The 26,739-nt window shown below is 56.0% G+C and overlaps 1 protein-coding gene across 2 annotated transcripts in view; it reads right to left on the reverse strand.

The window, feature by feature from the left end:
* Nucleotides 1-669: 669 nt before the first annotated feature.
* RAB11FIP5 (RAB11 family interacting protein 5) overlaps nt 670-26,739 on the reverse strand; it is a 36,905-nt gene continuing 10,835 nt past the window's right edge. Inside the window, exons 2-6 of one of the 2 annotated variants that reach the window (XM_045549857.1) lie at nt 15,624-16,060; nt 14,819-15,518; nt 6,696-8,696; nt 3,300-3,489; nt 670-3,042 (exon numbers count right to left, since the gene is read on the reverse strand). In XM_045549857.1, coding sequence (XP_045405813.1) covers nt 2,839-3,042; nt 3,300-3,489; nt 6,696-8,696; nt 14,819-15,518; nt 15,624-16,060 — 3,532 coding nt within the window. In that variant the 3' untranslated portion in view covers nt 670-2,838. The remainder of the gene's footprint in view (nt 3,043-3,299; nt 3,490-6,695; nt 8,697-14,818; nt 15,519-15,623; nt 16,061-26,739) is intronic. The other variant, XM_045549858.1, reaches the window with a different exon arrangement.

Below are 26,739 nucleotides of genomic sequence, written 5' to 3' on the forward strand. Positions count from 1 at the left end.
ACAAGTACTTTAGGCAAGGTGGAGTACTGCAGTGTAGAGCAAGCTCCAGCATGGATCATGCACACTGCCGCAGCGTGGAGTAGCTGAAGATTCCCAGCTGAAGTACCGGATCAGTGAGCCAGACTGGGGGTGTGGGGTGGGGCAGAAAGCTGCCTGTTTCACCCAAGGGAACAGTAGAAATACTTGGTCTTGACTCTAGGGAACACACTTTGGGCCTCATTCATGTCATGGTGAGGTGCAGGGTTGGCTCATATCTGCCTGTGTCTTTCTAGACACTGCATGAGCAGTAGCAGTCAGAGTTCCCCATCCACTAATAGTTGAACCAAAAGAAACAGACTTTTCCTAAAGCTGGAGATTCTAGCCTAACCATAAAGAACAATTTGTATCCTGGGTTTGTATCTTATCTTCCCTGCTAAACTGAGCAGCTTGAGAATAAGAATCAGTTTTTTACCCTCTATATTCCCCCACAGTACCCAATAAATGTGAGTATTCTGGGAGTGAGAAAAGACTGAGTCCAGGCCACAGGGCAGCACTGTGCTGCTGCCCCCTGATGTCAGGGCAGCGGCAGTATCATCCAAGAACCCCATCACCTTGATTCAAGGCTGCCTTCTCCCACAACCCAACCGCCTTCACCCGCTCATTTCAAAACAGGAACACAACAGAGCCACCTGCAGCACGTGGACTTTTTATTCTTCATAAAGTGCTCAGAACATGAAGAATAAGCTCTTTATAAACAGGAGTTACAACTAGGAGGACAAACAGCAAAGCAGAACTGTGCCTGCTCCCTGCCTCACCCCACCTGCAGCCTTCCTCCAAGTTGTGGCCAGGAGTGGAAACATCAAACAAGAATGTTGGGCTTCAATTCAAAAACTCTCCCGAAGACATCCCTGCCCTGGGTACTTGGGGCACCCATAATCAAAGATGAACCTGATCAGGGCCAGGGCTGGGACTGAATAAGGCCCAGAGGAATAACTAGTAGGGAAGTGATTCCCTCTCAGAAGAGATACTGCAGAAGAGAAACATCCAGTGACCCCTAAAAACCATGACTGAAGTCCTGGGTCTTTGTGGATACTTTTCTCCACCTTGGTGAGTGGACCTGAAGGTAGGTAACTTTATAGAGGCTTTACTCCATGTGTGGGGCTCCTCTGTTCCCTCCTGGCAGAAGACAGACATCACCCATAGAGCACATCTCCTGAGGCCTTCCAAGTGAGCCCACAGGCCCTCTTACAAGGAAGAGTTGGTCCCAGAGGAGCTCCTGCCTCCTCACTAAGCCAAAAGTATTCTCCTTCAGCACCTCCTCACTCCCCCAACTTTTGCGAATCCACACCACCAAAGGTTCCCTGCAGATGCCTTGGGGAAGCCTGCTGTGTTTTCGACAAGCAAACTAGGAGCTGGGCCAAAGGACAGACAACTTCATTTCAAAGTGCACTGCAGCCAAGCCAGGCAAGGCTATGGGGCGGAAGGGACAGGCTGGGACAGCAGCTTAGTGGATGGATGGGAAGGCAACAAAGGCTTTTTCCTAAGTACAGGTGTCTCCCAAAGGCATAGTGGGACCTTTCACTTCCAGACCAGCTGACTGGCCTACACAGCTGAGTCCTAAGGCTAGACGGAATGAGAGTGAGCAGGGCAGCCCCAGGCCTCCCTGCCCACCTGCCCAACAGTAGGTTTTATCCTAGGATCCTCCTATTGGGGTTAAGGGAGGAGGGGAAGATAGCAGGAAGGTTGAAGGAACAGCAGCAGCTTGGCCAGACCCTTAACTAAGATGGACTCTAGGGGAGGGGAAGAGCACACAGCAGGGCTGCCCCCATACCCCCCATTCCCAGGGCCCTGACAGAGCCACCCCTATGTGCTCAACAGATGGGAGGGGGTCGCCACACAGGGGGAGAGGTCAACAACCAGAGGCTCTTGACCCCACCCACAAAAGGCACATTTTAATTGGTTTCCAAAGTTCAAACCCTGTGGCAACAGAGTTTTGGCATCTGGACAGGCAACAAGAGCAGACATGGAGGCTTGACCCCAAACACATATGCAGCCCAAAGCCCCGACCTAGAGGGGCCTACACGTCGGAGGTGAAGAGCATGGAGGAGCCATCCCCCCACCCGCCCCCACCCTCCACACATTCACACGTGACACTCAAGGGAAAGGTCAAACAGGGGGGCAGGGAGCAGCCTGGAGAACACACATCGTCCACCTCTGTCCACACTGGTCCCGCTCCACAAACAGCTTGAGACGGAAACAGACTTGGGACATGGCTGAGACCAGATCACACAGGAGACTTTCTCTCAGGGGAATGCACATGAGGCTGAAGAGTAGGCGCCCTGGCTGCCCATAACTCACAGACAAACGGGCAGCTTGGTCCCTGTCCCAGTAATACTAGAAGCCCCTCCAGGGGCTGGAGGGAAATGAACAGGATGAGGGTTGGGCCGTGGGAAGAAATGGCTGACCATCCTTGGGGGATTATAAAGTATGTGCTAGCAACCAGTCTTACCCAGATGCCACATCAAACTGCATCTCACCCCTGGCTCCATCTGGAGGGCTAGATGCCTTGTTTCATTTCCCTGCACAGCCCCCTCCCCAAAGCTAAGGGGTATGAAAACAGGCAGGTGGGAAAGACCCAGGGCTCCCAAAGATACAAGTTGCACATGGAACCTGACGCCTCCAAAGGGAATCCAAAGGGCCCCCTTCCAGCAGCCCCAGTAGAGGCAAGAGGGAGAGAGGAACAGGGAGTGACAAGGAGGGCAGACTGCACCCTGCCCAGGTGACAGTGAGTTCAGCGGGAGGGCAGGCGGGCAGGTGGCAGGTCCATGCCAACCCTCCTGGGGGTGGGGGTGAGGAGGGCTATTTGGGGGAGGTGGGGGGGATCTGCAGCAGTGTGGGCGAGGTCTCCATGATCCGCACCAGCAGCCGGTCGATGTAGCTTTCCAGCTCCTGCACATGCTCGTCCCGCTGGCTCAGCTCCCGCTCGCGCTGCAGGAGCAGGCCGATGAGCTCGTCGTGGGTCAAGTGGTAGTACTTGGCCGACTGGTCCAGCACAGCCGAGTTCTGAGGCCAAACAGAAGGCGAGTGAGCAGGGCAGCCCCAAGCTTCCCTGCCCACCGACACCCTGGTTTCACCTCCACCGGGCCTGGGGCTGCCTCTGTCTCCAATGCCAGAGATGGCCCAGCTGGCTTCAAGACTCTGGTGAGGGGTCCCAGCCTGCTGCCTGCTCCACCCTCCCCAGCACCCTGCCTCAAGACTCCTGGCCTCTCTCAAGGAGACAGCACCACAGGCTCTGCCAGATGTTCCCTGCTGCGCCTCACCTTCAGCCTCTTGGTGTCCACGGTCTGGCCAACCTGGGGGGCCAGAGCCACAGGCTGAACGCTGCCGGATGTGACTGTTTTGAGCTTCTCCAGCCCACTGCTCAGGGCTGTGCTCAGGCTGGAGCGGGTCTGCTTCCTGTCAGCACTGTACTCCACAGGGGCTGCACTGAGGGGCTTCACGGGGTGGGGACTGTGAAGACAGACAGGAGATGGGTTATGGGGAGCCAAGGGTAGCGCAGGTCAAAGGTGGGGCCGCCTTCTCTGTACAGCCCCCAGGTGTGCTGGACAGAAAGCCCACCACTTGGTGGTAGCTGCTCCTCCACACGCAAGGTCTCCTAGGACAGCTGCACCCAGCACTCCTCGGCAATCCTCCCAGCTCTCCTCAGTCCTCGCCCCACCACCCGCTTCCTCCCCATTTCCCTCCCTGGTTGACTTGATGACCTGCCCCTTCACAGGGATGACAGAGGCCATCCTACAAACTTCTCTGCACCTGCACCCAGTCTTTGCCAGGGCTGCCCCCTCAATACATCTTCCTTCCTTCCTCTTCTATATTGTAGCATTGCTCTGGGAGGGTGACCAACCTTTTCAGTTTCCAAACTTTCTCAGGGCTGTGAGGATTCCTAGGATGTGAGACTTTTAGTGCTAAAACCAGGAAAGACCTGGGCAAACTGGGATGTTTGGCCACACACCTCTCCCTATTGGTTGCTTCACATCTACATTTAGACAGGCCTGCAAAACTCTCCCTTGACCTTGATTTGCTCTAGCTGTCACCCTTAGTCACCCCGAACCTCTCCAGAGTACATAGACTACAGTTGTCTCTAATTTCTTACCTTTCATTGACTCTTCAACCCATTACAGTAGCACATCAGCCCCCACGGCCCACCACGAGTGTACCTGATGAGGTCGCCAAGCCCTGCTGGTTCTCACCACACCGATCTCTCTGTACGGCGGACACTTGCACTGCTCCTTCCTTGGGGATGCTCTCCTTTCCCATTTTTCCCTCGAGACCTCCATCTAGTTTTCTGGCCTCTGATAGCCCCTTCTCAAGTCTTTTTTTTTAAGACAGAGTCTTGCTCTGTCACCTGGGCTAGAGTGCTGTGGCATCATCCTAGCTCACAGCAACCTCAAACTCCTGGACTCAAGTGATCCTCCTGCCTCAGCCTCCCAAGTAGCTGGGACTACAGGCGTGCACCACCACACCTGGCTAATTTTTTCTATTTTTGGTAGAGATGGGGTCTTGCTCTTGCTCAGGCTGGTCTCAAACTCCTAAGCTCAAGCAATCCTCCCGCCTTGGCCTCCCAGAGTGCTAGGATTATAGGTGTGAGCCACCGTGCCAGGCCTCCTTTCTCAGTTTTAACTGTTAGTCTGCCCTTGGGTTCCCACCTCTCCTCGTCCTTGGCTCCCACCACCTGCTAATGTCCATTCTCCAGCCCAGATGCCCCCACTGGGCTCTAAACCCACGAGACAGTTGCAGGATGGCTTGCTGCCTGCAGGGTCCCTTTCAGGTGTGTCACACTCTCCTTCCACACCTGCCCCTTCCTCTGTGCTGCCCCAGCAGTGAGCAGCACTGTTGGCCTGCCATGACTCAGGTCAGAAAGGCAGGAACCAGGGAGTCCCTCTGACTCATCCCCTTCAGCCTCAGCCTTAACAATCCAGCCCTGCCCCCTTCCTAGCTTCTCTCAAACCATCCCCTTCTCTCCAAGCCAGTGCTTGCTAAACTCAGACCCAGAGACACTCAGGCTCACAACTCCAGAAGAGGGGCAGAGCACCCAGGCATAGAGAAAAAGAACCCGTCAGAGTCCTTTCTTGCCACCTAGGAGTCTGCACTACGATGGGGTGTAAAAGCAGCTCTGATGCCACCTACAGGCTGTGCTGGGGAAGGGGAGGATGACCAGTGCAGCACAAAGGCACCCTGAACGACGGGCCAGGAGGCCCAGGCTCTCCGTCTGTTTGCCCCCTACATCTGAGGGACCCTGGACCCTGCAGCGCTCATGGATTCCATTTCCTCATCTGAGGAATGGGGGCAGCTCTACTGGCCCATCCGCTCTGTGGTGGTATAGCCATTAAGCCAACCCTGAGAAGAATAAACTTACAAAACGTGGCGCGTATAGTTAGAGGCCATTCTGGAAGACAGCAGGGCCAGCTGAGGACACTGTAGCCACCAGAGCACCCCGCTCCCCTCAGGGGAGCAGCAGCACCACCTACCGCTGGGGAAGAAAGCTGGGGGCGGCCTGGATGCCCTCCCACCTGCTCATGGATCAGCGCTGGCCCCCAGGGCTTCCTTTCTTGGGTCCCCTGTCTGCCCCACTGGGCTGGGAATTCCTTGGGAATGGAGTGGGGACAGTGTCCTTCATCCCTGCCCAGTGAATGTAGATGACCAGATGTGTGAGCCAGAGTCCCGAGCAGGCAGGAGGCCTCGCGGAGGCCACTGCTGCAGCCGGCCCTGCTCCCCAAGCCCACACCCTGCCCCGAGGGCCCCTCCTTCAGGCAGGCCTCCTAGAGTGCTAATGCCCAGCCAAGTCACACCCATCACCTCCCAGGTCCCCAGACCTCCGCTCTCATCATCCCTCACCAGCCATCTGGTGAGGTCGCAACCTCATATTTCTTCTAAACAAACCAATGCCACAGTGACCACAGTCACATGGCATCTGCTGTCCACTCAGCAGTCCTAAATGCATTGGAACCCCACCACCACCCCCGGAAAGGCACAAAATGCAAACCAATGAAACACCTGCTAAGGCTGGAGAGCCTGTCTTCTAATGGTCACATGTGGAAAACATTTTAGATTTTCTTTTTTCCCTCTGAAGGTATCTCCAGCTTTCTTTCTGACTTAAGTCCTGATCCCTCCTCCGGCTCCAGGCCTTCCCCAGCCTACTCCCTTCACCCCATCTGGACAGGAAAGTGCTCAAGGCCCCACTGCCAGCCTGTTCTCCCAGGCCTGCCCCTGAACTGACCCAACTGACAAGCTCCACTGTCCCCAGCCCACAGCCCCCCTGCAGCTGAATGCATGAGCTCTGGAAGGGCCCAAGGCATGGCTCTCATCCCCTTTCCCCTGTCAGCCCACATCTGTTCTCCCCGACCTCATCCCTTACCCCCTGCACCTCATCAGTGTCGTTTCCCAAACCCCTAGCTTGTGGGGGCACCCTGAGGGTCCAAAGTCCCAAGGAGGCAGCTTCAGAGCTGGTACCACACAAGGCTCATGTCTTCAGAGCCTGCGCCATCCTTCCCCTGGGGTGAAGGAGACCCTCACCTGCCCTAGGAAAGGATAAGCCAGGAATGTGAACACCTCAGCCCCTTGGGCTGTTCTCTCCCCTCCACCCTCTTCCACCTGGGAAGTGTTCTGGGGGTTCCTCCACCCTCTTCCTCCTGGGAAGTGTTCTGGGGGTTGTCTCTCACCTGGCACTGGGCTGTGGCTCCTCAGCTGGTCGTGTCTCCAAGGGCAGAAGCACAAGCGGGGAGGCTGGGGTGGCTGCGGCACGGTCCTCCCTCAGTGGGGCAGGGGAGCCCCCAGGTGGGGAGGGCTCAAAGGGCCCAGGGGGCAAGGCTGGCTCCCCCAGAGGTAGGGAGGAAGAGGTCAGGGGCCAGGCTCTAGGCAGGGGAGAGCACGGAGGGCTAGGCCCCCCATGGTGGTGGCTGGCCCAGGGTGGGAGAGGGGGTGGTGGAAAGGCAGGCTCTGGAGGTGTGGGCAGCTCTTCTAGCTCAGAGTGGATGGAAGATTCCCTGGAGCCTGGTGGGGATGTGGATGGGAGGCTAGGGGGATCTCGGCTCTCCTGAGACAAGAAGGGGCTCGAGGCATCCTCCCTGGAAGCCCACACGTCAGCCTGCTGGGAGGTGGCTGACAGGGGCCCAAGCCTCTCTCCTACTGGTCCCTGGCTCTGGGCCTCAGGAGCCTCAGGGCCTTCTCCTTTCTCTGGAGCCCCCCACATCTGCTGACTCTGAAGAGCCAAGCTCTCTGAGTAACCGGGTGTGGGAGCAGGACCCTCAGGGCAGCTGGTGGGCACAGACAGGGCAGGCCCAGGCTCAGGGAGGCTGGCATCCTCCACTAGATCGTCCAGGCCTGGCTCACCCAGCAGGGTCACAGAAGAACGGCTGTCAGACTCCTCCGAATCGGGCTTCTCTCCCTCCTCCTTTGTCTCCTGGGGACCAACCACCAGTGCACTTGGGGAGGCATCTTCTCCTGTCCCCTCTCCCCTGTTACTCAGCCCCCCTGCGGCCTTCTCATCTTTCTCTTCCTCCTCTTCCTGGGAACTTGAGGGTGTGAAGAGACGTGGTGGCTTGGGAGGTGGTGTGCTGGGCTGCAGCCCTTTGTCAGATGCCCACTCGGGCTTAGGCTCTGGCTCTGGCTCCAGTGGGACAGGCCCCTCACTGCCCCTGGGGCTCACAGTTTCCGGTGATTCTGGCTGCACCTTGGGAGGGGGCAGCTCATCAGACTCTCCCCGCAGGACTGGTGAGGCCATCTCAGCTGCTGGAGAAATGGTGACCACATCCCAGGGCCAGGAATCGTCGACCGTATTGAGCTCATGGAAGAGCTGCCTTTCACCTCGGGAGGCCTCCTCGTCCTGGCCTTCAGGGATGCCATCTGGGCCAGGCAGCCTCTCCCACACACTGATCACTTCTGGGGAGCTAAACAGAGACGTCCCATCATCTGCTGGACTCTGCCCTGCTTCCCCTTCTGCGGCTGGCGGCTCCCTGTCTGGTTCTGAGGCCGAGGCTCTCGGGTGCAGTTGGGCTGATGTGGAGGGCAGGCCAGCCCCTACCGACCCGAGTGGTCCCAGGTCAGCCATGCTTGTGCTCTGGTGGTCCAGTCCCAAGTCCAGAGGAACCCTGGGCTCCAGCCACATGCTGCTCCCACCTCTTCCTCCTCCTCCCCCAGGGGCTTCCTCGGGCTCAGTTGCCTTCACTGTCATGGCCCCGGCTCCTGGGTCTTGCAGCCCAGCCGCCTCCAGCCCCACTCCTGCAGGGGCCAGGATCTCGCTCCTGGCCTGTGGACACAGCCTGCTGGCAGCAAAGACGTTGAAGGTGTTGTCCCACTCAGGCAGGGCTTTCCCAGGGGAGGCCAGGGGGGTGGGGCTGGCCCTCGAGGCACTGGGGAGAGAGGGAGCAGGTGAAGGAGAGTTTAGTGCTATGTCGGCTACGAGCTCCTCGAAGAAGGGGTTGCTCTGCAAGGAGGTGAGGAATGGGTTGGTGAGACCCAAGAATCCAGATGGGGTGGCTTCAGGGGCGGCGGTGGCGGTGGCAGCAGTGGCAGCAGCGGGGGAGGCGGCTGCAAAAAGGTTAGTGCTTAGCATGGGAGCAGCGGTGGGAGCAGGAGTGGGGGGGGCCGGAGCCCAGGGGGAGCAGGGGAGGTGGTGAGGAAGAGCAGCTGGGTCAGATTCTACCTGAGGAGACACGTCCAGGCTGTGGAGGGAGACAAAACCGTGAGCCTCCTGGTTAATGCCAAGACTGGAAAGGCCCCTGCTGAATACCACGCCCCCACCCCAACCCGCCTCGGATGAGGGGCCGCAACACGCACACAGACTGGGCTCGGCCACTTGGGCCAGGGACAGAGGGAAGACGCCAAAGCGTAACATTATCAGGTGCCACCCAAGGAGAAAGATGCTGGGCAGAGCTATTTTCATCCTCACACCAACCCCAGAGAGCAACAGTCCCATTTTACAGGCAGGATCCAAACCTCAACCAAGTGTTTCTTTCTACTGTCCCACACTGAAGATTCTACTCAGCAACAGACTAAACACCTGAAACACCGATCCAAAAGCACCTCACACCCCTTTGAGGGCTGAGGGAGAGCAAGAAAACACCGGCTGGCATGAGGGGAACAAAAGACCAGAGAAAGGCCAGGCCTAGGCACCCGACTGGCAAAGCCAGCACTGACAGGACCCTGCAGGGTACCTGGAATTCTGGCTTCTGGGACAGACGAGGTCCTGCTGATCCCATGCAGAAGCAGGAGGTAATGGTGGGCTGTCATCAGGCCTGGCAAGGTGTCTCGTTTCTTTCAGGGGCAGCCTAACTGGCCAAGGAGGACAACAAGACACTTGCTGAGGGTGTCTACTGCCACGTGTGCACACAGCCCAGCACCCGCAGATGGAGACCCCTCACCTCACCTCCCTCACAGGCCAGCCTCGCCTGGCAAATGCTGGAAATGTGGTAACAGCAGCAGCAACTCTGGGAAAACCCATCCCACGACAATAAACCTACACTCCCAAAGACACCAGAGAATGCCTGCTGACCTTCAAGGGTCCTCTCCAGGGTCCTTTCCAGGAGGAGCACCCCCTGCACTGGCAGCATGTCCACAGAGCACAGCCAACTTCAGAGAGGTGGGCAGGGGCACGCTCTGAAACCACAGCTTTCCATTTCCCCAGGACACAGACAGAAGGCCGGGAAAAACAGTGCTCTGCGCCTGCCTTGCAGCTGAGCCCCGTCAGAGCCAGACCTCTGCTCTCTCTCTCCTCACTGCCAGCCTCCAAGCCCCTGCTCTAAGCTCCCAAGACTCCCATTCCTTGAGCCCTGCCCACCCAGGTGGAAACATTCTGGAGAAACCCCTACATATACATCTTCTCTATCCAACCAGCTTCTTCCACAGGAAATGCCACCAGTCCCCCGCCCAGAGGAGTGCACACTGGGCTAGGAGGGGCCCTGTGGAAAGAAGCCGAGTTGTCTGGAGCTTCCCGGGATTCTTCTGGAAGCCCAGGGCCCCCACAGGGCAGGTCCACACACAGAGCTGGGCCAAAGCAGGGTCAGCTCGTCAGCAAACACCAGGGACAGATGACAGGAAGGAGTCGGGTTCAACCAGAAGCAAAGGTGGCCCCCCCAAAACGGCTGGGGGGACAGGGAGGTCAGCCTCATAGGTAGGACACAGCTAGTTCCCCAACCCATGGATTTCTCATAAGAATCCAGCCTCCAGAGATTTTCCTGACCCTACTTTCCCCCACAATAACTCCCCATCCAAGAGTGGGTTCTCAGTCTCGTCCCCACCACCCAGAGATTGGGGGGAGAGGTAAAAAATCCCATCCACCTGTACCCCACCTGGCTTCCCAGCACCACCCTGCTTCTAAGGACATTGTGAACATACTGAAAGAGGGAGAATCCGGGGCTCAGAGTCCCAACCCCAGCAGATATCCCTTCTCCCTTCATCCCAGGCAGGCCCCGTGCCAAGGAGAGTGACGAAGGGTGTACCACCACCGCGAGGGTCAAGGCCCTGACCTCAGCCCACATGCCATCAGAGCTCTGCGCTTTGGCACTGGCAGGTTTAACATGCGCAGCCTTGCCTGTCCTCAAACACACTGCGTAGCCAGTGCTGCAGCTCCATGTAGAAGGCTCACAGCAGCCCATCACAGCCCAACGCTGCCAGTAAGACGCAGGGCCTAGGAAGAGGGCTGGGGTACTTTGAGCTACCTCTCCCCACAGGCCCCTTTATGGCAGAGCCACGGTGGTCTGAGGGAAGACAGCCCCATCTCCACTAAAGAGCTCAGCTTAGCTCTACTCGCCTCAGTCCCAGCCTGGGCCCGCACTCACCATTGCAGCAACCTGACTGGCAGTCAGACTGCAGGAACAGAGCAGCAGGGGAGTCGACTGGGCATGCCAGGCTAGGCTCAGCAAGCTCCCTCTCCCCACGGGCTCCCCAGGGGCACACACGAACCCGTTGGTATGGAATCGGCAACAAGCTCTCCCTGGAGGAAGGGACTCCAGGCGCCAGGATGGCAGGTTCCCAGAGCCGGTGGTACCTCTGAGAGCAGTCGCTCTACCCGCCTACCCAGCAACACGCCCCTCCTTCATGCCTTCCTCTCCCTTGCTCCACACCAAGTGCACATTCTGAAGGGTCTCATTTCAAAATGTCCCCTCCCTGCCACTCCACCTGGCCCAGGTCAGAGACACATTCCCTTTGCATGGTTATCTTTGCAGGTTGTGCTCTGAGAACAGAAACACCCCTGTGTCCTAAAACCCACGGTGCCAGCCTGGCACAGTCTCCCCACTCGCAAGTAGTGGGGGCAGTGACATAGTCTGATTTGTCTTCTTTTACAACCAAATATTGGGGAAAGAAATCAGAAGTCCAAATATCTCTGCCCCTTCAACCTGAGGGAGTAAAACTATAAGGCCTGCAGGAACCTTGGAACAGGTGTCTGAACCTGGCACTGAATGCAGGAATCACCTGTTCACCCCGACAGACCCCTCCACCCCCCAACTTCTTAAACACCACACCACGGGGCCACCTCTGCAGCTGGAGGCCAGGTGTCACTAGTAGACAGCTCTTCCTTAGGCTGCGATGAGCTCTGTATCCCTGTTATTTCCACGCACTGGTCCCAGAGATGGCAAGTGGATCTGCACGGGCCCTCCACCAGGCAGTTCCCCGAAAGACGAGGGCATGCCCACCCCCGGCAACATCTGCGGCCATCCCTCCTGAGGCATAACCTCCTGACATGTGCCTAATGCCCAGGAAACGTATCCAGGAGGTGGACACATCCTCTGCCATCATCTGGGCGTGATGAAGTGACAGAGAGGGGCCCTGTAAGTTACAAGCAGGGAGACCATATAACTATTTTCCAAACCAGAACACTGTTAACATAGTAACTATACCAAGAAAACAGGCACAACAGGAAATAAGGCCACACTAAGTCACAAGGCGCGCATTATAGTTACTCATTTACACCACCAAGAATGCAGCCTGAGACTCTGAGCTCCCTCAGCTGCCACGGCACATTCCGGCCTCACTGAGACCTTGTTCACCATACCTGGTGAGGGGCCGGGGGGATGCAGAGGTGGCTAAAGGCCACCATAATAATATACCTGCCACTATGTTGCACCACTTATCCTCAATTTAAAACATTTTTGTATTCAACATTTGATCTCCTTCTGCACACAAAGTCCATGGACAGTGAGGAGGAGGGACAGGGGAGTGCAAGGATGACCCAGGTTAGACACAAAGACAATGCGCTTTGGCCCTGGCAGGTTTGACACACGCAGTCTTGCCTGTCCTCCAACACACTGCAAAGCCGTGCTGCAGCTCAGTGTGGAAGGCTCACAGCAGGGCAGGGCAGCAGGATGAGTCCCGTGGCCCAGACGGGGCTTCGTCTCAACTACCCACTCCCTACTCCGCCACACACTGGTCAGGGCCTAGTGTAACTGCCTGGGGACCCAGCAGATGAGTGCAACGTCAGAGAGCAGGAGGACCATCTTCTCAGCCCTTTACACCCTCGTCCCTTCCTTCCAGCCACTGCACTGTGCGACAGCAGCAGCCCAGCCTTTTTTTGGATACTGCGCTCAATACGCTCTGCCTCAGGCCTCTCCGTGGGGCATCAGTGCCACGTGGGAGCACCAGAGGGCGCTGCTGCGCTTGCTAGTGCGGCACATCCAGCAATCTGCAGTGGGAGCCCCAGGGCAGAGGCCCCCCAAATCTCTGGACCTGTGGTGGACAGGCTCCCCAGGCCCCAGCTGGAGATCCTGCAGCTACATTCAGTCCTTCTAGTTCTGGGTCTAACCTACAGCTTCCTGCCTGAGCTAGCCTGCCTCTCATTCTCTCCTCAAAAGGCCTAAGCAAGCCCTCCAGGTAAGCACCAACAGTCCTTTCTTCCAGGCCAGCCTTCCCCTCCCTGCAAGGCACACGGGGCCAGCGTTCTACTGGCAGAGCTCAGAGTCTAGGTTTCACATCCCCCCAGGCCAGGCCACGTCACCCGAGAACAGCCCCTCCTGCGCTACCTGGAGGCACAGTACAGAGCCTGCCCTGCAACCACCACCTGCAAATAAGCCCAGGGAGGACAGGGATGCCTGAGTGCTCGCCAACCTGCTGAGGACAAGCTAAGAATTCAAGTGGAAGCAGGACAGAAACCTCAGCTTCTTATGGCCCAAATTCTCTGGACCCCGAGAGGTTATTAGGAGACATGGAGAAGCAGGAGAAGGAAGCTGGGGACTCTAAGTACCCCAGGGCAGTGACAGACCACAGCACCCATAGCCCACAAGAGTCCAAGCCCAAAGCCTGGGCACCTACCCACAAACGGCCTCACAGAGAGATGTCCCCAGCATCCGCCCTGCCCAGAAAAAGGCCCAGAGAAACTCTACAGACAAGCACACTGAGCCCAGTCTGTGCCCCTTCCGACCCAGGCACCAGCTCCTCCCAGCAAGTGCCCTGCCCAGGTCTCCTGCTGCCCCCCTCCATCCCACCACCTCCGAACACCTCTGGCCATCATGGGGCCACCAGACCCATCCCTTCTCCCCAGTCTTCCCTGAGGCTGCATATGGCCAGCAGCGTCCCTGGGCTCCGATGAGTGGTGGCTGGGCAGCAGGGACAGGAGCTGCTGCACCAAGCAGGGGAAACTGATCCACCCCACACACCTCCTGTCTATGAGGCTGTAACAAGGGCTGGCAGCTGGCCAGGGCCCGAACCCAGAAAGTCCTGCGTTTCTCTCCCCTCTCCTCTCAGCAGACTGAGAATGTCGCAGGGACGGTGAAAAACCAGACTACAGGACTCCTCTCCCCTCTGCTAGGGAGCAGGTTTAGGGTCCTCCCTCTGCTCTATCTCTGGGCCCTTCCCCACTGTGCCTGGCCTCTCCTCCCACTCCTGTCCACACAGCCCTCAAGCGAGGAGGGCAGGCTTGCTCACAGCACAGAATCAGCACCCTGTCCATGCTGGCTGGGGCTGCCACAGATGCCACCCGACCAGGGAAGGGGAGACACACGCTTCTGTGACATGTGCCTGGGGCCCCTTCCTGGCCCCTGCCACACCGTGCTGCAGCCTCCCCTGGCTTATAGCCAGAGGGAAGCACAGGGGCCAGGCTGGGGGTCAGGGGCTCTGCCCAGGGCCTGAGCTGGGGACTCAGCACATTCAAAACAGAGCAGCTGCCATCTGTACTCTCACAGTGCCACTCCCCCAGGCCGAGAGACGCCAGAGAGGGCCAGAGCCCCCAGGGTCTCCAAGGATAGGCGGCAGGTTACAGATTTCAGGGCAGCTGTCCATAGCTTCTTGCCAGCTGGGAAGCAACCTGGGGTGCATGTATGAGCGGAGGGGCAGAGGCATCAATTATTTGACTCCCCCTCTCAGAGGCAAGAGATCACAGAGCTAGCTGGGGGAAGCCCTCTAGCTCCAGAGATGGTGAGGGAAGTTTGAGGGTACGGCTCCCAGCCCCCATCTCTCTACCTGCCAAGGCTTCCTTACCTTGAGACCAGGGGGCAGGAAGTGGAGGCCAGGAAGCAAAGAATTCATACAAATGGCCTCTCCCAGCTCCCTTTCTATTCTTCCCCTCCCTTAGGGTGGGCCTGCCAACTCATGCAGCAAAGCCCAGGACTGGGGAGCTGACGCCTCAATCCACAGGACCCTCAGAGCAGTGCCCTTGCCACTCACCTGTGTCCGTGTGCACAGAACGAGCCTTGGCTTAGGGAGACGGGGTACCCCCACTTAACCATGCAAAGCCAGAGGCCCAGCAGCCTGCCCAAGGGCCACATCTGGTGCTGTCCTCCCTGCCCCAGGGTCCAGGCTGCAAACACCCCAGCACCTTCCCCAAGGAGCAAAGCTGGTCTTGCCAAGGACATACCTGGGTTTCTGAGTTGGCTCTTTGGATTCTCTCAAGCCAAACCAGCTACTCTTGGCCTTTTCCTCCCCGCTGGACGAGTGGTGGGGGGAGGCCCCCAGGGTGGGTGCTCCCTTCTCCCCCAGAGAGCTTCGGCGCCCCAATTCACTCCGACTCAGCCCCTGGGTGTGATGGTGGAAGAGGCCTATCCGGGGCTTCCGCTCCTCCTTCCGGGCTCCCTCCTTCTCCGACACTGCCTCAGAGGAGGCCACCATGGGTGTGGCGACCTGGACTGGCTTGCCCTCCAGAAGCTGGGCCCCCTCCGCCTCTCCAGGGCGGCTGGCCCCAATGGCCAGCACTTTGCCCTGAGCACCCAGCTCCTCCTGTCCAAGCCCCACCTCTGAGCTGCTGTTGCTGTGGCTGCTTCTGCCCCAGGAGTCATCTGTGGAGCGAGGCCCCTCCTCGGAGGGCCGGGAAGAGCCGCTGTGCAGGGAGCTAGAGGGTGGAAATGGACCCGAGATGGAGCTGCGGTGCCGCACCAGGCCCTGGGGCTCCTCATTGTAAATGTGGCTCCCGTTGACACAGAGTGAAGAGCGGGAGGCAGCATCGAGGTGGCCCTGAAGGTCGAGGAGGGCCCGGGGAGGAGCCGCTCGCACCTGGCTGGCCTCGTCGCTGTAGGTCCTCTTGTGGGAGAGCAACTTGGGGGACTGGGCAGAATCCCTGCCTGAAGAGGAAGCACAGTGGATTTAGTCGCAGGAAGAGGCGCCTCATTCCCTGGCCCCAGCCCTGCCCTCCCCTCCCCAGGCAGTGCAGCCCCGTGCCCGCTCACCCCCTTCGGTGGACAGCCAGCTGCTGCGGCTCGGCGAGCGCGTGAGGAGCTCGGCGCCGGGCCCCTGGTAGGCCAGGCTCCCGCTGGCCGAGGACAGGGTGCTGTCGGAGCCCAGCGAGGTGTTGGACTGCGTCAGGGACGACTTGCGTAGCTTGTTTCGGAGGAAGAAGCCTTTGGCTTTGCCCATCTTGCCCAGGCTGCCCAGCTCAGGATCCTCTAGGGCGCTGCTCGGGAGGATGGCAGAGGCGGATTCCAGCTCAAACTTCTTCTTGCCTTTCATCTTGTCCTTGATCTTGCTGAAGGGCGACCGTGGCTTGTCCTTCATGGACAGGTCGAACATGCTGGCACTCAAGTTGTTGCGCGTGAACTGGATGGTGACCTGGATCTCTCCGCGTTCCTTCTCCTTCCTGCCTGCCTTGGAGTGCAGCTTATACCACCTGTGCGAGAGGGGAGAGGCAGAGCTTGGTCACGGGCTCCTGCTCTGACACACCCAGACCTAGCTGAGAAACTACCCAAAACGTTTCCATGGGGAGAAAATCACATCCTGAGTGGAGGAAGGGCCTCGAGTGCCACTGGGCAGGGCAGCAGCTACCACTCCGTGTCCCCCTCCCACCCCACACCTTCCCCTGGAGCTCAGAGACTTGCCCTTTGCCTATCCCCCCGACATCTGAAACCCTAAGGCCCAGAGGGGTGAGGCTGGGCCTGGGAGGGACCCCCACACCTCCAGGCCCCTGGGACAGACAGGCCTACCCACATTTTCCATTTAGATCATCTCCTCTGGCCAGTCCCAGCTGACGCTCTACTCTGAGCCACCAGGAAGGCCAGAAAAGCACAGCTCACCCACAGGCGCAGGGCCAGGAACACTAGGGCACACACACCCCCTACTGACTCACCCCGGGGTTGTGCCAGGAATACCTCTGCAAGATGGAGGAACAGATAAGGCAGAAACAGACCTTAAAGCAAGAGACCTGGGAAGGGAAAGAACACTCGCATCTGTTGAGCATCTACTGTGTGTTATGATCGGTGCTCCCATTTACACCTCACAGGACACTGCTGAGGCCAGAGACACTACCCCCGTTCTACAGATCAGGGGGTTGAGGTTCACAGGTAAAGTAACTCATCTAAGAACTGGCCATCAGTAAACAAGAGGGGAGACCCAGAGCCGGGTTTCATCGCTCCAAAGTTCATGGTGTTCCCACTGCACACTTCCCAGAGAGACACAAAGGAGGACCCGCAACACACGCGACCACTGCACTGGGGGGGTCCTACTGGGGAGGGATGTACTTGTACATGAGTTCGCAGTTGCTTGGAAAACCAAACAAACTCTTACCATACAAGGAGCAATTGTACGTCTTGGTATTTACCCTATTGAGACGAAAACTCAGATTCAAAGAAAAACCTACACACAAAGGTTTACAGCAGCTCTATTCATAATTGCCAAAACTTGGAAGCTGTCAAGATGCCATTCAGTAGGTGAATGGATAAACATCCAGACAATGGAATACTCTGCAGTGATAAAAAGAAATCAGCTATCAAGCTATGAAAACACAGGAAAGGATCTGAATGCATAAGTGAAAGAAGATAATCTAAAACGGCTGCATACTTGGTGTGACCCCCACTACATGACATCCTGGAAAAGGCAAAACTATGGAGCATGAAGAAGAGCAGTGGTTGCCGGGGGAGTGAAGGGAGGAGAGAGAGATGAACAGGTAGAACATAGGGGATCTCTTCAGGGCCGTGAAACTATCCTGTAAGCTCCTGTGACAGTGGATACATGTCATTATACATTTGTCAGAATCCACAGACGGTACAACATAAAGAGGAACCCTAATGGCAACTACAGACTCTAGTTAATAATACTGTTTGACATTGGCTCTCAATTGTGACAAACATGTCACACTGATGCAAGGTGTTGATAACACAGGAAACCGGAGAGTGGGGTGAGAGGGTACATGAGAACTCTCTGTACCTTCCATTCATTTTTCTATAAACCTAAAACTGCTCTAAGAAATAAACTCTATTAATTAAAAAAAAAAGGAAAAAAAAAGAGAGCAGAGAACACAAAAAGAAGAAACTATGAAAGAAATAACACAAGAAATTTTTCCTGAAACGAAGGACACAGCGCTGGCATGGAAGGCCCACAGGTACGCGGCAGTGAATACAGACGGACCCACGCCAGCAGGTGTCGCTGTGGGGCCCAGCGCACCCGGCATACAAGGAGATCCCAAAGGCTTCCACAGAGGGGAAACAGGTTCCTACCCTCCCAGCATCGGAGTCCTCATTAGCAACACTGGATACCATACGGAGAAATGCCTTCAAATTCCTGAAGGAAAAGCCTTCCACCAGCCTAGAATTCCAGACTCAGCCAGTCAAGCATGATCAGTGGTTAGATTGGTCCCAAAGGGCTCAGAGTCCCTCGACGCATACACACCACGCCATACACCGACACGTCATGCACACAGACACACACTTCACCCACACATGCCTCAGTCAGCGGTACGGTGGTCATCCCCTACCCGAGATGTGCCTACCCCACAGCGCAGCTCCCTGAGCCTCTGGTGGGAGCGGGGTCGGGAGTCGGGAAACCCTTTTAGAGGAAGTCCCCCTACATCCAAATATCCAGAATTAAGTCACTGCAAAAGGCTTGGTCGTGGTGGTGTTTTTTCATCTTTTAATGTTGAAGTTTAAAAGGGGGGGCTTTCCCAGGGGCCCCTCCAATTGCACCCCTTTAGGAGAGTCCACCATGTGCTCATCATGGGCTACTGTCTGTCCCCTCCTCAGAGACCCACTCGACAGCCTGAGCAGAATGAGCCTGGGCTGTTGGTTTTCCCTCCCCAAACCTGAGAGATCAACCCCTAGGAATGTCGGGTCAGGGCAGATGGTGGCACAAGCAGGAGGGTGGAGGGCCATGCTCAGAGGGTGTGTGCGCCTCTCTCATAAGACAGGGTCAGGGAGGGCAGGGAAGGGAGGGGAGAGCCGAGTGAGAGAGGCAGGCTGAAGGGATGTGCGTACGGCTAGCTATGGGGCAGGAGGGAAGTCTGGCAGAAAGACCAGCCAGCCCCAACATCCTCATGCCCCTACTTTCTCAGCTCAATGCCCACCTGGGCCTGCCCCTTTAACAGCCAGGCCCTAGTCACTTTCCCTAAACCTAGACTAGGTCCTGTTTGGCACAGGAAGATCCTGGGAGGTAGAGCAAAAGAGAAGTGTGTGGACTCCAGCCCCAAACAACGAAGCCCTAGCTGAGTAGCCAGAACCCACAAGCGCAGACATCCCTTGCTGGGGCAGAAAGGCCAGGGCCCCTGGGCCCAGCTGGTCACATTCCCCACCCCACAGCGGTAACAGGGCTTATCTCTGGGGTGTGAGGCTGCAGGAACTATCACTTCCTACTTGGTCTATTTTTGTCCTATTTGAATTTTTTATAAGGAGCATACATTACTGTCATAGTAGGAAAAAGAAACAAAAGAAAACACTCGCTCTTATTTTACCTCCTCAGCTTTTTGAGCCACAGAATACTCGCTCTCCTCTCCCTCCCACCCCGCAGATGAAGGGAGGAGGCATCACTAGCCCAGGTGGGGGGCTCAGGTCTCTGCCCAAGGATCTTTTGTTCCCCCCTCCCCTATAAGGTCACATCCCCTGTTCCTCTTCCCCAAGGAATTTGGGTTTCTCTTTGGACCTGCTTTTCAAGGAGGCCAGGAAGGAAAAGAAAAGGCTTCCCTCAATACTTCTGAGACTCTCCCACCCAGAGCAGAGTGAGGCTGAGAACGGCTGCGATCTGCCTCAGGACCCCCAGCTGCCGTCAACCATCATCTCCCTACCAGACCCCCCCTCCCTCTTCCTCCACCCTTCACCCCAGGTCCAATTTGCCCCACCTCCCTCTGCCCCCCAGTCCAGGGCAGGACTGAACAGAACACTGCCAAGAAACTCGGATGCCCTGAGGACTCAACCAGAGCAGGCCCTCTCCCGGAGGTGTAACCCACCCAGGCTGGGATGGCAAGGCCACATGCCACATCCCTTCCCCGCTTCCCAAAGCTCCTGCTTCCTCCTGCCTGGACCAGACAGCCCCCAAACAGTCCCCCAGACCTGCCAGGCACTACAGCCCATGGTGGCTAGGAAGCTATGAACATCACTGACGTGGGCTGATGAGCCCTCAACGAAAACAGATGGAGACTTTCTCTTACACAGCCCCATATGCAGCAGAGCAAGCACGCTCTGGGCACCTCGTCCCTACAGACTGAGGCTCCCATGGGGAATGTGACAGCAGGGTCCTGTGACCTAGTACGATCCCATGTCTCCTAGGAAGCTCTCTCAGCTGCCACCCTCCTGGCCTGGTCCATTCCTTCCTCCTTCAGACCAGGCATATGCACTCTGAACCAAACTCATCCTACAACCAGATCTGGCAGCATTTTGCTCCAGGACCACCTGGTGTTGTCATTTCCCAGGCACCTGGGGTCTCCCCAGCTATACCGTGTTCCCTGAGGATGTTTACTGGTGACCCCCTGGGCACACAGCTCCAAAGTAAAGAAATCATGCATATCATGAAGTCTGGAACTGTTGCAAGTTGCAACCCCTCTTGTGTGCTCACCTGGATGCGTGTGGCAGCCGGGCACAGTGGTTAAGTGCTGAGCTCCCCCACTGACCAGGTTACCTCCCCCAGCTTGTTTCCTTGGCCGTCAGGTGGGGACAGCCACCCTCTCAGGGCTGCTGAGAGGATGAGACACACCAAGCCTGGTCAGCAAGCAGCCACCGCGTCCCCTTTAGTCCTGTCATTCCCTCCCACGACCAGGAGCTCCCAGGATTCCTGCTCTTGAATCCCTAACACTGAGCACTGCCTGGCCTTCAAAGGAACATACGGCTCCTCTAACAAATATCCAACCTCAGCCCCCCAGGACTGGCTGTGGGGACGCAAGCCCTGGCCTCCACTTTTGGAGTTTCTGCTCCCCCCCGCTACCCTCACCCAGGCCTTCTCTCCCTCTCATTGCCCTTTGCCCAGCCTGCCCAGTGGGCTGCTGCAGCACTAGGAACACTGAGGCCCAAGCTGAGTCCTGACCCCTTCGCTCCCATCCAAAATCAGGACTTGACCAAGGCCCCAACGTGCATCCACACAGTGGCTCACAAGACAGCTCTCGTCTTCAGAGCACTATAGCCATGGCACCCAAACCTGCCCCGAGTCAGTGTGGGGTATTTTGTATATATACACTGATGCCAAGACACAACCCAAACTTACTGAACTACAAGGTCCAGGCATGGGAATCTATATTTTTAAGTGTGGTGGGGGGCTCTGTAGGTGGCTCAATTCACCCAACCCTCAACCCCCTGTGGGAACCACAGTGGGCTGGTCCCTGCCCGCTCTATAGCACTTCTGAGTCAGAAGCCAACTTTCCTTCCCCTTGGGCTCATCCTCAAAGACACTCAAGTGGTACCCAGGAGAAATCTATGAATCTCCCCTGCCCAGCTAAGTCTTGCCTTCCCAAATCCCAAGAATGTAATTCTGAGAGGACTGACCCTAGACATGTTCACCCACACAGGGGCAGGGATGGGGAGGATCATTAAGCACTTTCCATAAATTAACTAGGCCTTCTTTCCATGAAACCACTGCTAAAATGACACTCTCACCAAAACAGGAGGAAGGACAGTGATTCTGCCCTAGTGCAATCCCCTGACACCCACCTGATTCTCAGAGCTGAGCTCCCTCACCCCTACAGCATGCAAATTACCAACCTGCACTTCCTCCACTGCAGGTACTAAACTGTTCCACCTGCATCGCACTTCCCTTGCCACCCCGTCTCTCCATCAGGTGTGCCATCTGGGGCACCCAAACTCCCCAAGGCCCAGGCAGCACGTGTTCAAAATACAAGGGTTTTGACAAAGATGATTATCTGGGACTTGTCCCAGGTGCCTCAGCAGCCAAGACATGATGGGCACCAACAGGAAAGGAGGAGTAAGAGAAAACTCCTGCACCAGATGAGGCATGCGCAGATACAGACGCTGACACACATCAGTGCTTCTCGAACCACAAAGTGAGAAAAATCACTGGGTCTTGTTAAAATGCAGATTCTGATGCCCAAGTGCAGACGGGCCTGAGAGGCTCCATTTCTGCCCAGCTCCCAGGGGATGCCGAGGCTGCAACTGGCCCAGGGCCCACACCTGAGCGGAGGGATATACATGATGGGGCTGAAGACCAGCGAGAGCTAACCTTACTGGGTGCCCGGCTCTGTCCCTCTCTTACTACCCACACAGCCCAGGAGATGGGATTCCCATTTTGCAGATGAGCAAACCAAGTTGTGGAGAAGGTTTATAACTTACCCAGGGTCACACGGCTAGTAAGTGATGGAGCTGGAAATTGAACATCAAGAGGCCTGACCCCAAGCCCTTAACCTTGAGGGTTAGCATCTCTCAGAGAGCTGAATGCAAACAGTCCTGCCCTGAGCACCCTGAGAGGGCAGAACCTGGAACAGGCCTGGATACACATTGCAGGCGCTGAAGAGGCACGGAGGTGGCGTATGAAGACCAGACTTCCCTTCAAAAGGCTGGCACAATCCCAGGAGCACAGAACCCTGAGAGGCAAGTGAAGGAACCTCAGGGTTTTGTCCTGTTCCCAGCCCCTCAAAGCCTTGTCTGAGAGCAGCACAGCCTCCCCCAGCAGCCATCAGGGTCCAGAATTCCTGGGAGAGCAGGACCAGGGGAAAGCTCTTAAAGGGGCCCTGTTCACCTGAGAATTCCTCCCCCAAGCTCTGTCTATGTGACAAAGTTCAGCAGACCCGGAGTGGACTTGGGACTCGGCCTTCAGGCTCCTTCTACCCACTCCAGGAGCAGACAACAAAAGTGGAATGTGAGGGGTGGAGGGGAAGAAGGGTGCTCACCTGTCACCAAGCTTACAGCCCTAGTTATTCCTGCTGGTGGGTTCTCTGGCCCTCACACCCAGCTCCCCACCCAATTCTCAGGAAACGCAGCTGGGCTGATGCCATGCAACATACCTGGGGAGTCCCAATACTCGGGGACAGCCAACCTGGGCAGTTGTCAAACATACCCATGCAAGTGCCTGTCAAACGTTGGAGTGGTGGGGGCTGGGGGGAGCTGCAGCCACAGGCCCCAGGCACACCTGATTCCCCTCCAAATTCTTATCAGCCCCAAATTCAGACCCGAATAACTGTGCCCCTTTCCGCCCCACACCCATGATTTATTCCAGACCCCAAACCCAGGAACCACCTTTGTCTCTTTTTGCCCCCTCATGCCCCACATCTAAACTTTGAACTCTGAGTTCTATCTGCAAATTATTTCCAGAATGCACCCCCTCTCACCACTGTCAACCTATGATCCAGTCCACCACCACCTCTCTGCTAGCCATTCTCACTCCCTGCCTACCTGCCTCCCTGCCATCCACATTCCGCCCAGCAAACATGTGAAAACGGAGCATGTCACACCCGCCTTCTCAGCATCTTTTGGGTCTTGGCTCCTATGACTCTCTGCATCTCTCATTACACGAGGGCCACATGGGCCTTCCTGCTGTCCCTGAACCCGCTGGGTGTGTACCTATCTCAAGGCCCACTGCATGTGCTGTTCCCTCTGCCTGAGACACAGCCAGACGTTCCTGCCACGGTTGACTCACTCACTCTAGCCAGGGCTCTGTTCATCCGAGCCTCCGCCGTCTTCCCTGGGCACCCCAGCTGCAACCACCCTTCGCCTGTTTCGTTCCTTCACTGTATTTACCAGAACCCAGCACTGTACGTACATGTGTACATGAATCATACGAACCGGCTGTCCCCTACGTACCTCCACACAGTGAAATGCTGCACAGGTACAAGGCTTGAGTGTCTCTTCCCTTGCTCTGCAGCCAAGAGCTTTATTCAGCTCAGCTCTGCATCCCGTTAATAGCACTTAACAGTGGACACTCAAATATTTGTTCAATGAGCCAACAAACTAATCTATGATTCTAAGTTAGGTACTTGTTTGTCCCTGTTCACAATTGCTCCATGGTTTCTCTATCATTATAAACCCATGGGTTTTACCCAGGAGAGCTAGTGCTCCCAAAAAGCAGAGGGTCCTCCTTTGCCCACCAACCCCCCAAAACAGGAGCCTCCAGAAGGCAGGAGTCAGATGTGCCAGGTTTACAGGGGGGAGTTCCAAAATGGAACCTTCTTTAACTGGGAGAGTCCTCCTCAGCCCCTACCTCTGAGCCAAGAATTTCACTAACTCCCTGGAGAGAAGCCCAGCCAGAGGTGGGAAGCGCCAGCCTTGGGAATGGAGGAGTCAGTGTTGACCCCTCTCCAGCCCATCTCCTGGCCCCCAAAGGCCAATAATCTTATCTCTGTTACCAACTATAGCCACTCACTTTGCACTCATTGTGTGCTGGGCACTTTACCAGCACTCAACATACCATCTTACTTAAATTAATCCTCTAACAACCCTGGGAGGTCGGCATGGGGGGCAGCCCCTGAGAGTGGCTAAACGCAGGGGCTGTGCAGCCAGGCTGTGTGACCTTGGGCAGGTTCCCTGATCCCTGTGCCTCAGCTTCCTCACCTACCTATAAAATGGGGGTAGCAGCCGTCTACTCTCCTCATAGGATCACAAGTTGAATGTCCTGAGTCTGAATATCTGAAATGCTCCAAAATCCAAAACACTCTGAGCGCTGACATGATGCTCAAAGCAAGTGCTCACTTGAGTGTTTCAGATTTCAGATTCTCAGATTCAGGATGCTCAACCAGTGAGTATAATTCAAATATTCCAAAATTTGAAAAAATTCAAAATCAGAAACACTTCTAGTCCCAAGTACTTTGGATAAAGCGATACTCAACCTGTGTGAGGATTCGAGGGATTCAGCGTGGGCACTCAGAACAGGGCCTGGCATGTGGAAAATGCCACTCTTTCAGCTCTTATATCTAACAGCTGTGGCCACTGAGGTGCAGAGAAGTTCCCTGGGTTAAGTCATATGCTTATTCAGGGAGTAGGAGGGCCAGAATCTGAACTCAGGCTCCTGCCTCCAGAGCCTTGGGCCTTGATCACCGCACTCCACTGCCTCCCTCTCAAGGACAACACACACCCACCTCCAGGCCCAGACACCCCCATGTCCCTGCCCAGTCCAGGAATCCAAAGTCACCCCCTATTTCTCTACAGCAGGTGGTGGCAGATGGGAGAAAAATCACATCTTTATTTCCCCTAATCTGTAACTGAAATTTAGCATGTCTTCCAACTATGAATCCTTGCAATAGTAGACGTATAGTAGCAATACCTGTAAGTTTGTCACCAAGAGAAACCAGACATTTTCATATTGCATTGTAGCTGTTAGGTTTGTCACAAAACATTTATACTTATCACTACTTTGAACTGTTAAGTCATTAGACCACCACTAGATCACATGATCTAATACAATAATAGGCATATTTCTTCAGCAAATGTTTTGATGCACTGATAAACATACTTCAGTATCATTGGTGTACTTTGTAATGCTGCATGTTTAAACACCTCATTCTGAGAAGGGCTCCATAGCACAAAAAGGGCTGAGAACACCTGCTCTAGTGTGGGGAGGGAGTAAACCCAGCAGAAGGCTGGGTCCTGCCCTCCCTGCCCACCCACGGCACCGGGCTGGGAGCTCAAAGCAGAAGATGGGTGTTGCTACCATTTCCAAACCCAGGGCCACAGATGGCCTGGTGAAGGGCAAGAAGTTGGCCAAAGGCCCTCCAACTCCTCAGAGTCATGCCACAGTGCTCAAGCTGACCCCCAAACACTTGTATGCCGATGAAGGTGACTCCAGAGAAACAAAAACAGCCGAGTGTACCTGCTAACTGGGAGCAGGCTGCTCCTGGAGCTTGTTTTGATCATGCCTCCAACACCCGTCTCCAACTTCCCCAGGTTGGTCCTCACCTGAGCCTCACCTGCTGCGGCTGCAACCCACCAGGTCTGCAGCTTCCTTTTCCTGGCTAGAGCCACTGCCTGGACCTCTTCAAAAATAAGCCTTAACTCAGCCAGTGAACAGCTGCTAGCATGCTGGGGATGAGGGGCCTGCAAAGCTGATAGTTTGTAGGAATCAAATCCCATCCCCTGTGGCAAACGAAGTCAAGGTGCACTTAGTAAAGAACTCGGGGAGGTGGGGGGTGGGGGGAGGGGATGGAGGTATGACTACATGGTGAGTGCCAGGCGCACTGTCTGGAGAATGGACACGCTTGAGGCTCTGACTCAGGGGGATGGGCGGGACATGGACAATGTATATAACCTGAGGTTTTGTACCCCCATGAAGAGCTGAAATAAAAAAAAAAGAAAAAGGGAAAAAAAAAAAAGAAAGAAAGACAATTGCTGGCCGAAAAATACTGGCTAGGAGAATCTTCTAGAAGGGAAAGTAAGGCACCAACATAAAGGGGAGGAAGAAATACTGATCCAGTTCCCCTTTCCCCACCTAGCTTCCCTGCAGAGTTAGTATAAACAGGAGACTGCAGGGTTCCACGGTGGAGAAGACATGTGACTCAAAAAGCAGATGTTGGGGAAAACATCAAAATACCTGCCCATAACATCACCTGCCCCAGATTTCTACTCCGAGTCAGTGATGGGCTATTTCAAGCAACACTGCATAGATGAAATCGTCTGCCCTCAAAAGGCCTTCAGCCTTCAATGACTGGTGTCACAGACAGTACCGTGGAGCAGGGTGGGTTTTTAATTGGAAAGTCATCACCAAACTGAAAAATAATGGCAAATAATTGTCATTCCTGCCAGTCCTGGGTGAGCTGAGCCAGCCTGCCACTGCTGCCACCGTAAAGTAACCACACAGTTGAGAGGGAAAGCTCTTCATATGCCAGGATTTCTGCACAGGGAAGACAGATGGAGAACAAAAGACAGCACTGGAGATCCAGATGACAAACGTTAATGGTCACTAAAGTCCCTGGGAGAAAAGTTGATGGGGAACTTCCCAATGGCGGCCTTGGGCTGACAGCCCAGACCCCCTGCTTAACCTGGGCCTCACTGAAGGGAAGCTGCAGACAGGGTGGGCCTCCCGGGGTGGTGCAGCGAGTCGGCCAGCCCGCCCAGGAAGGACTCCTGCCAGGAACTCTGGTGTCCAAGGGGTGGAGAACTAGGGTGAAGGGCATCATGAGGAACTAATCAGCCAGGGCCAGTGTGTCATATTCTCAAG

The sequence above is a fragment of the Lemur catta genome, chromosome 4 (assembly GCF_020740605.2).
Source record: "Lemur catta isolate mLemCat1 chromosome 4, mLemCat1.pri, whole genome shotgun sequence".
Lineage (NCBI taxonomy): Eukaryota > Metazoa > Chordata > Mammalia > Primates > Lemuridae > Lemur > Lemur catta.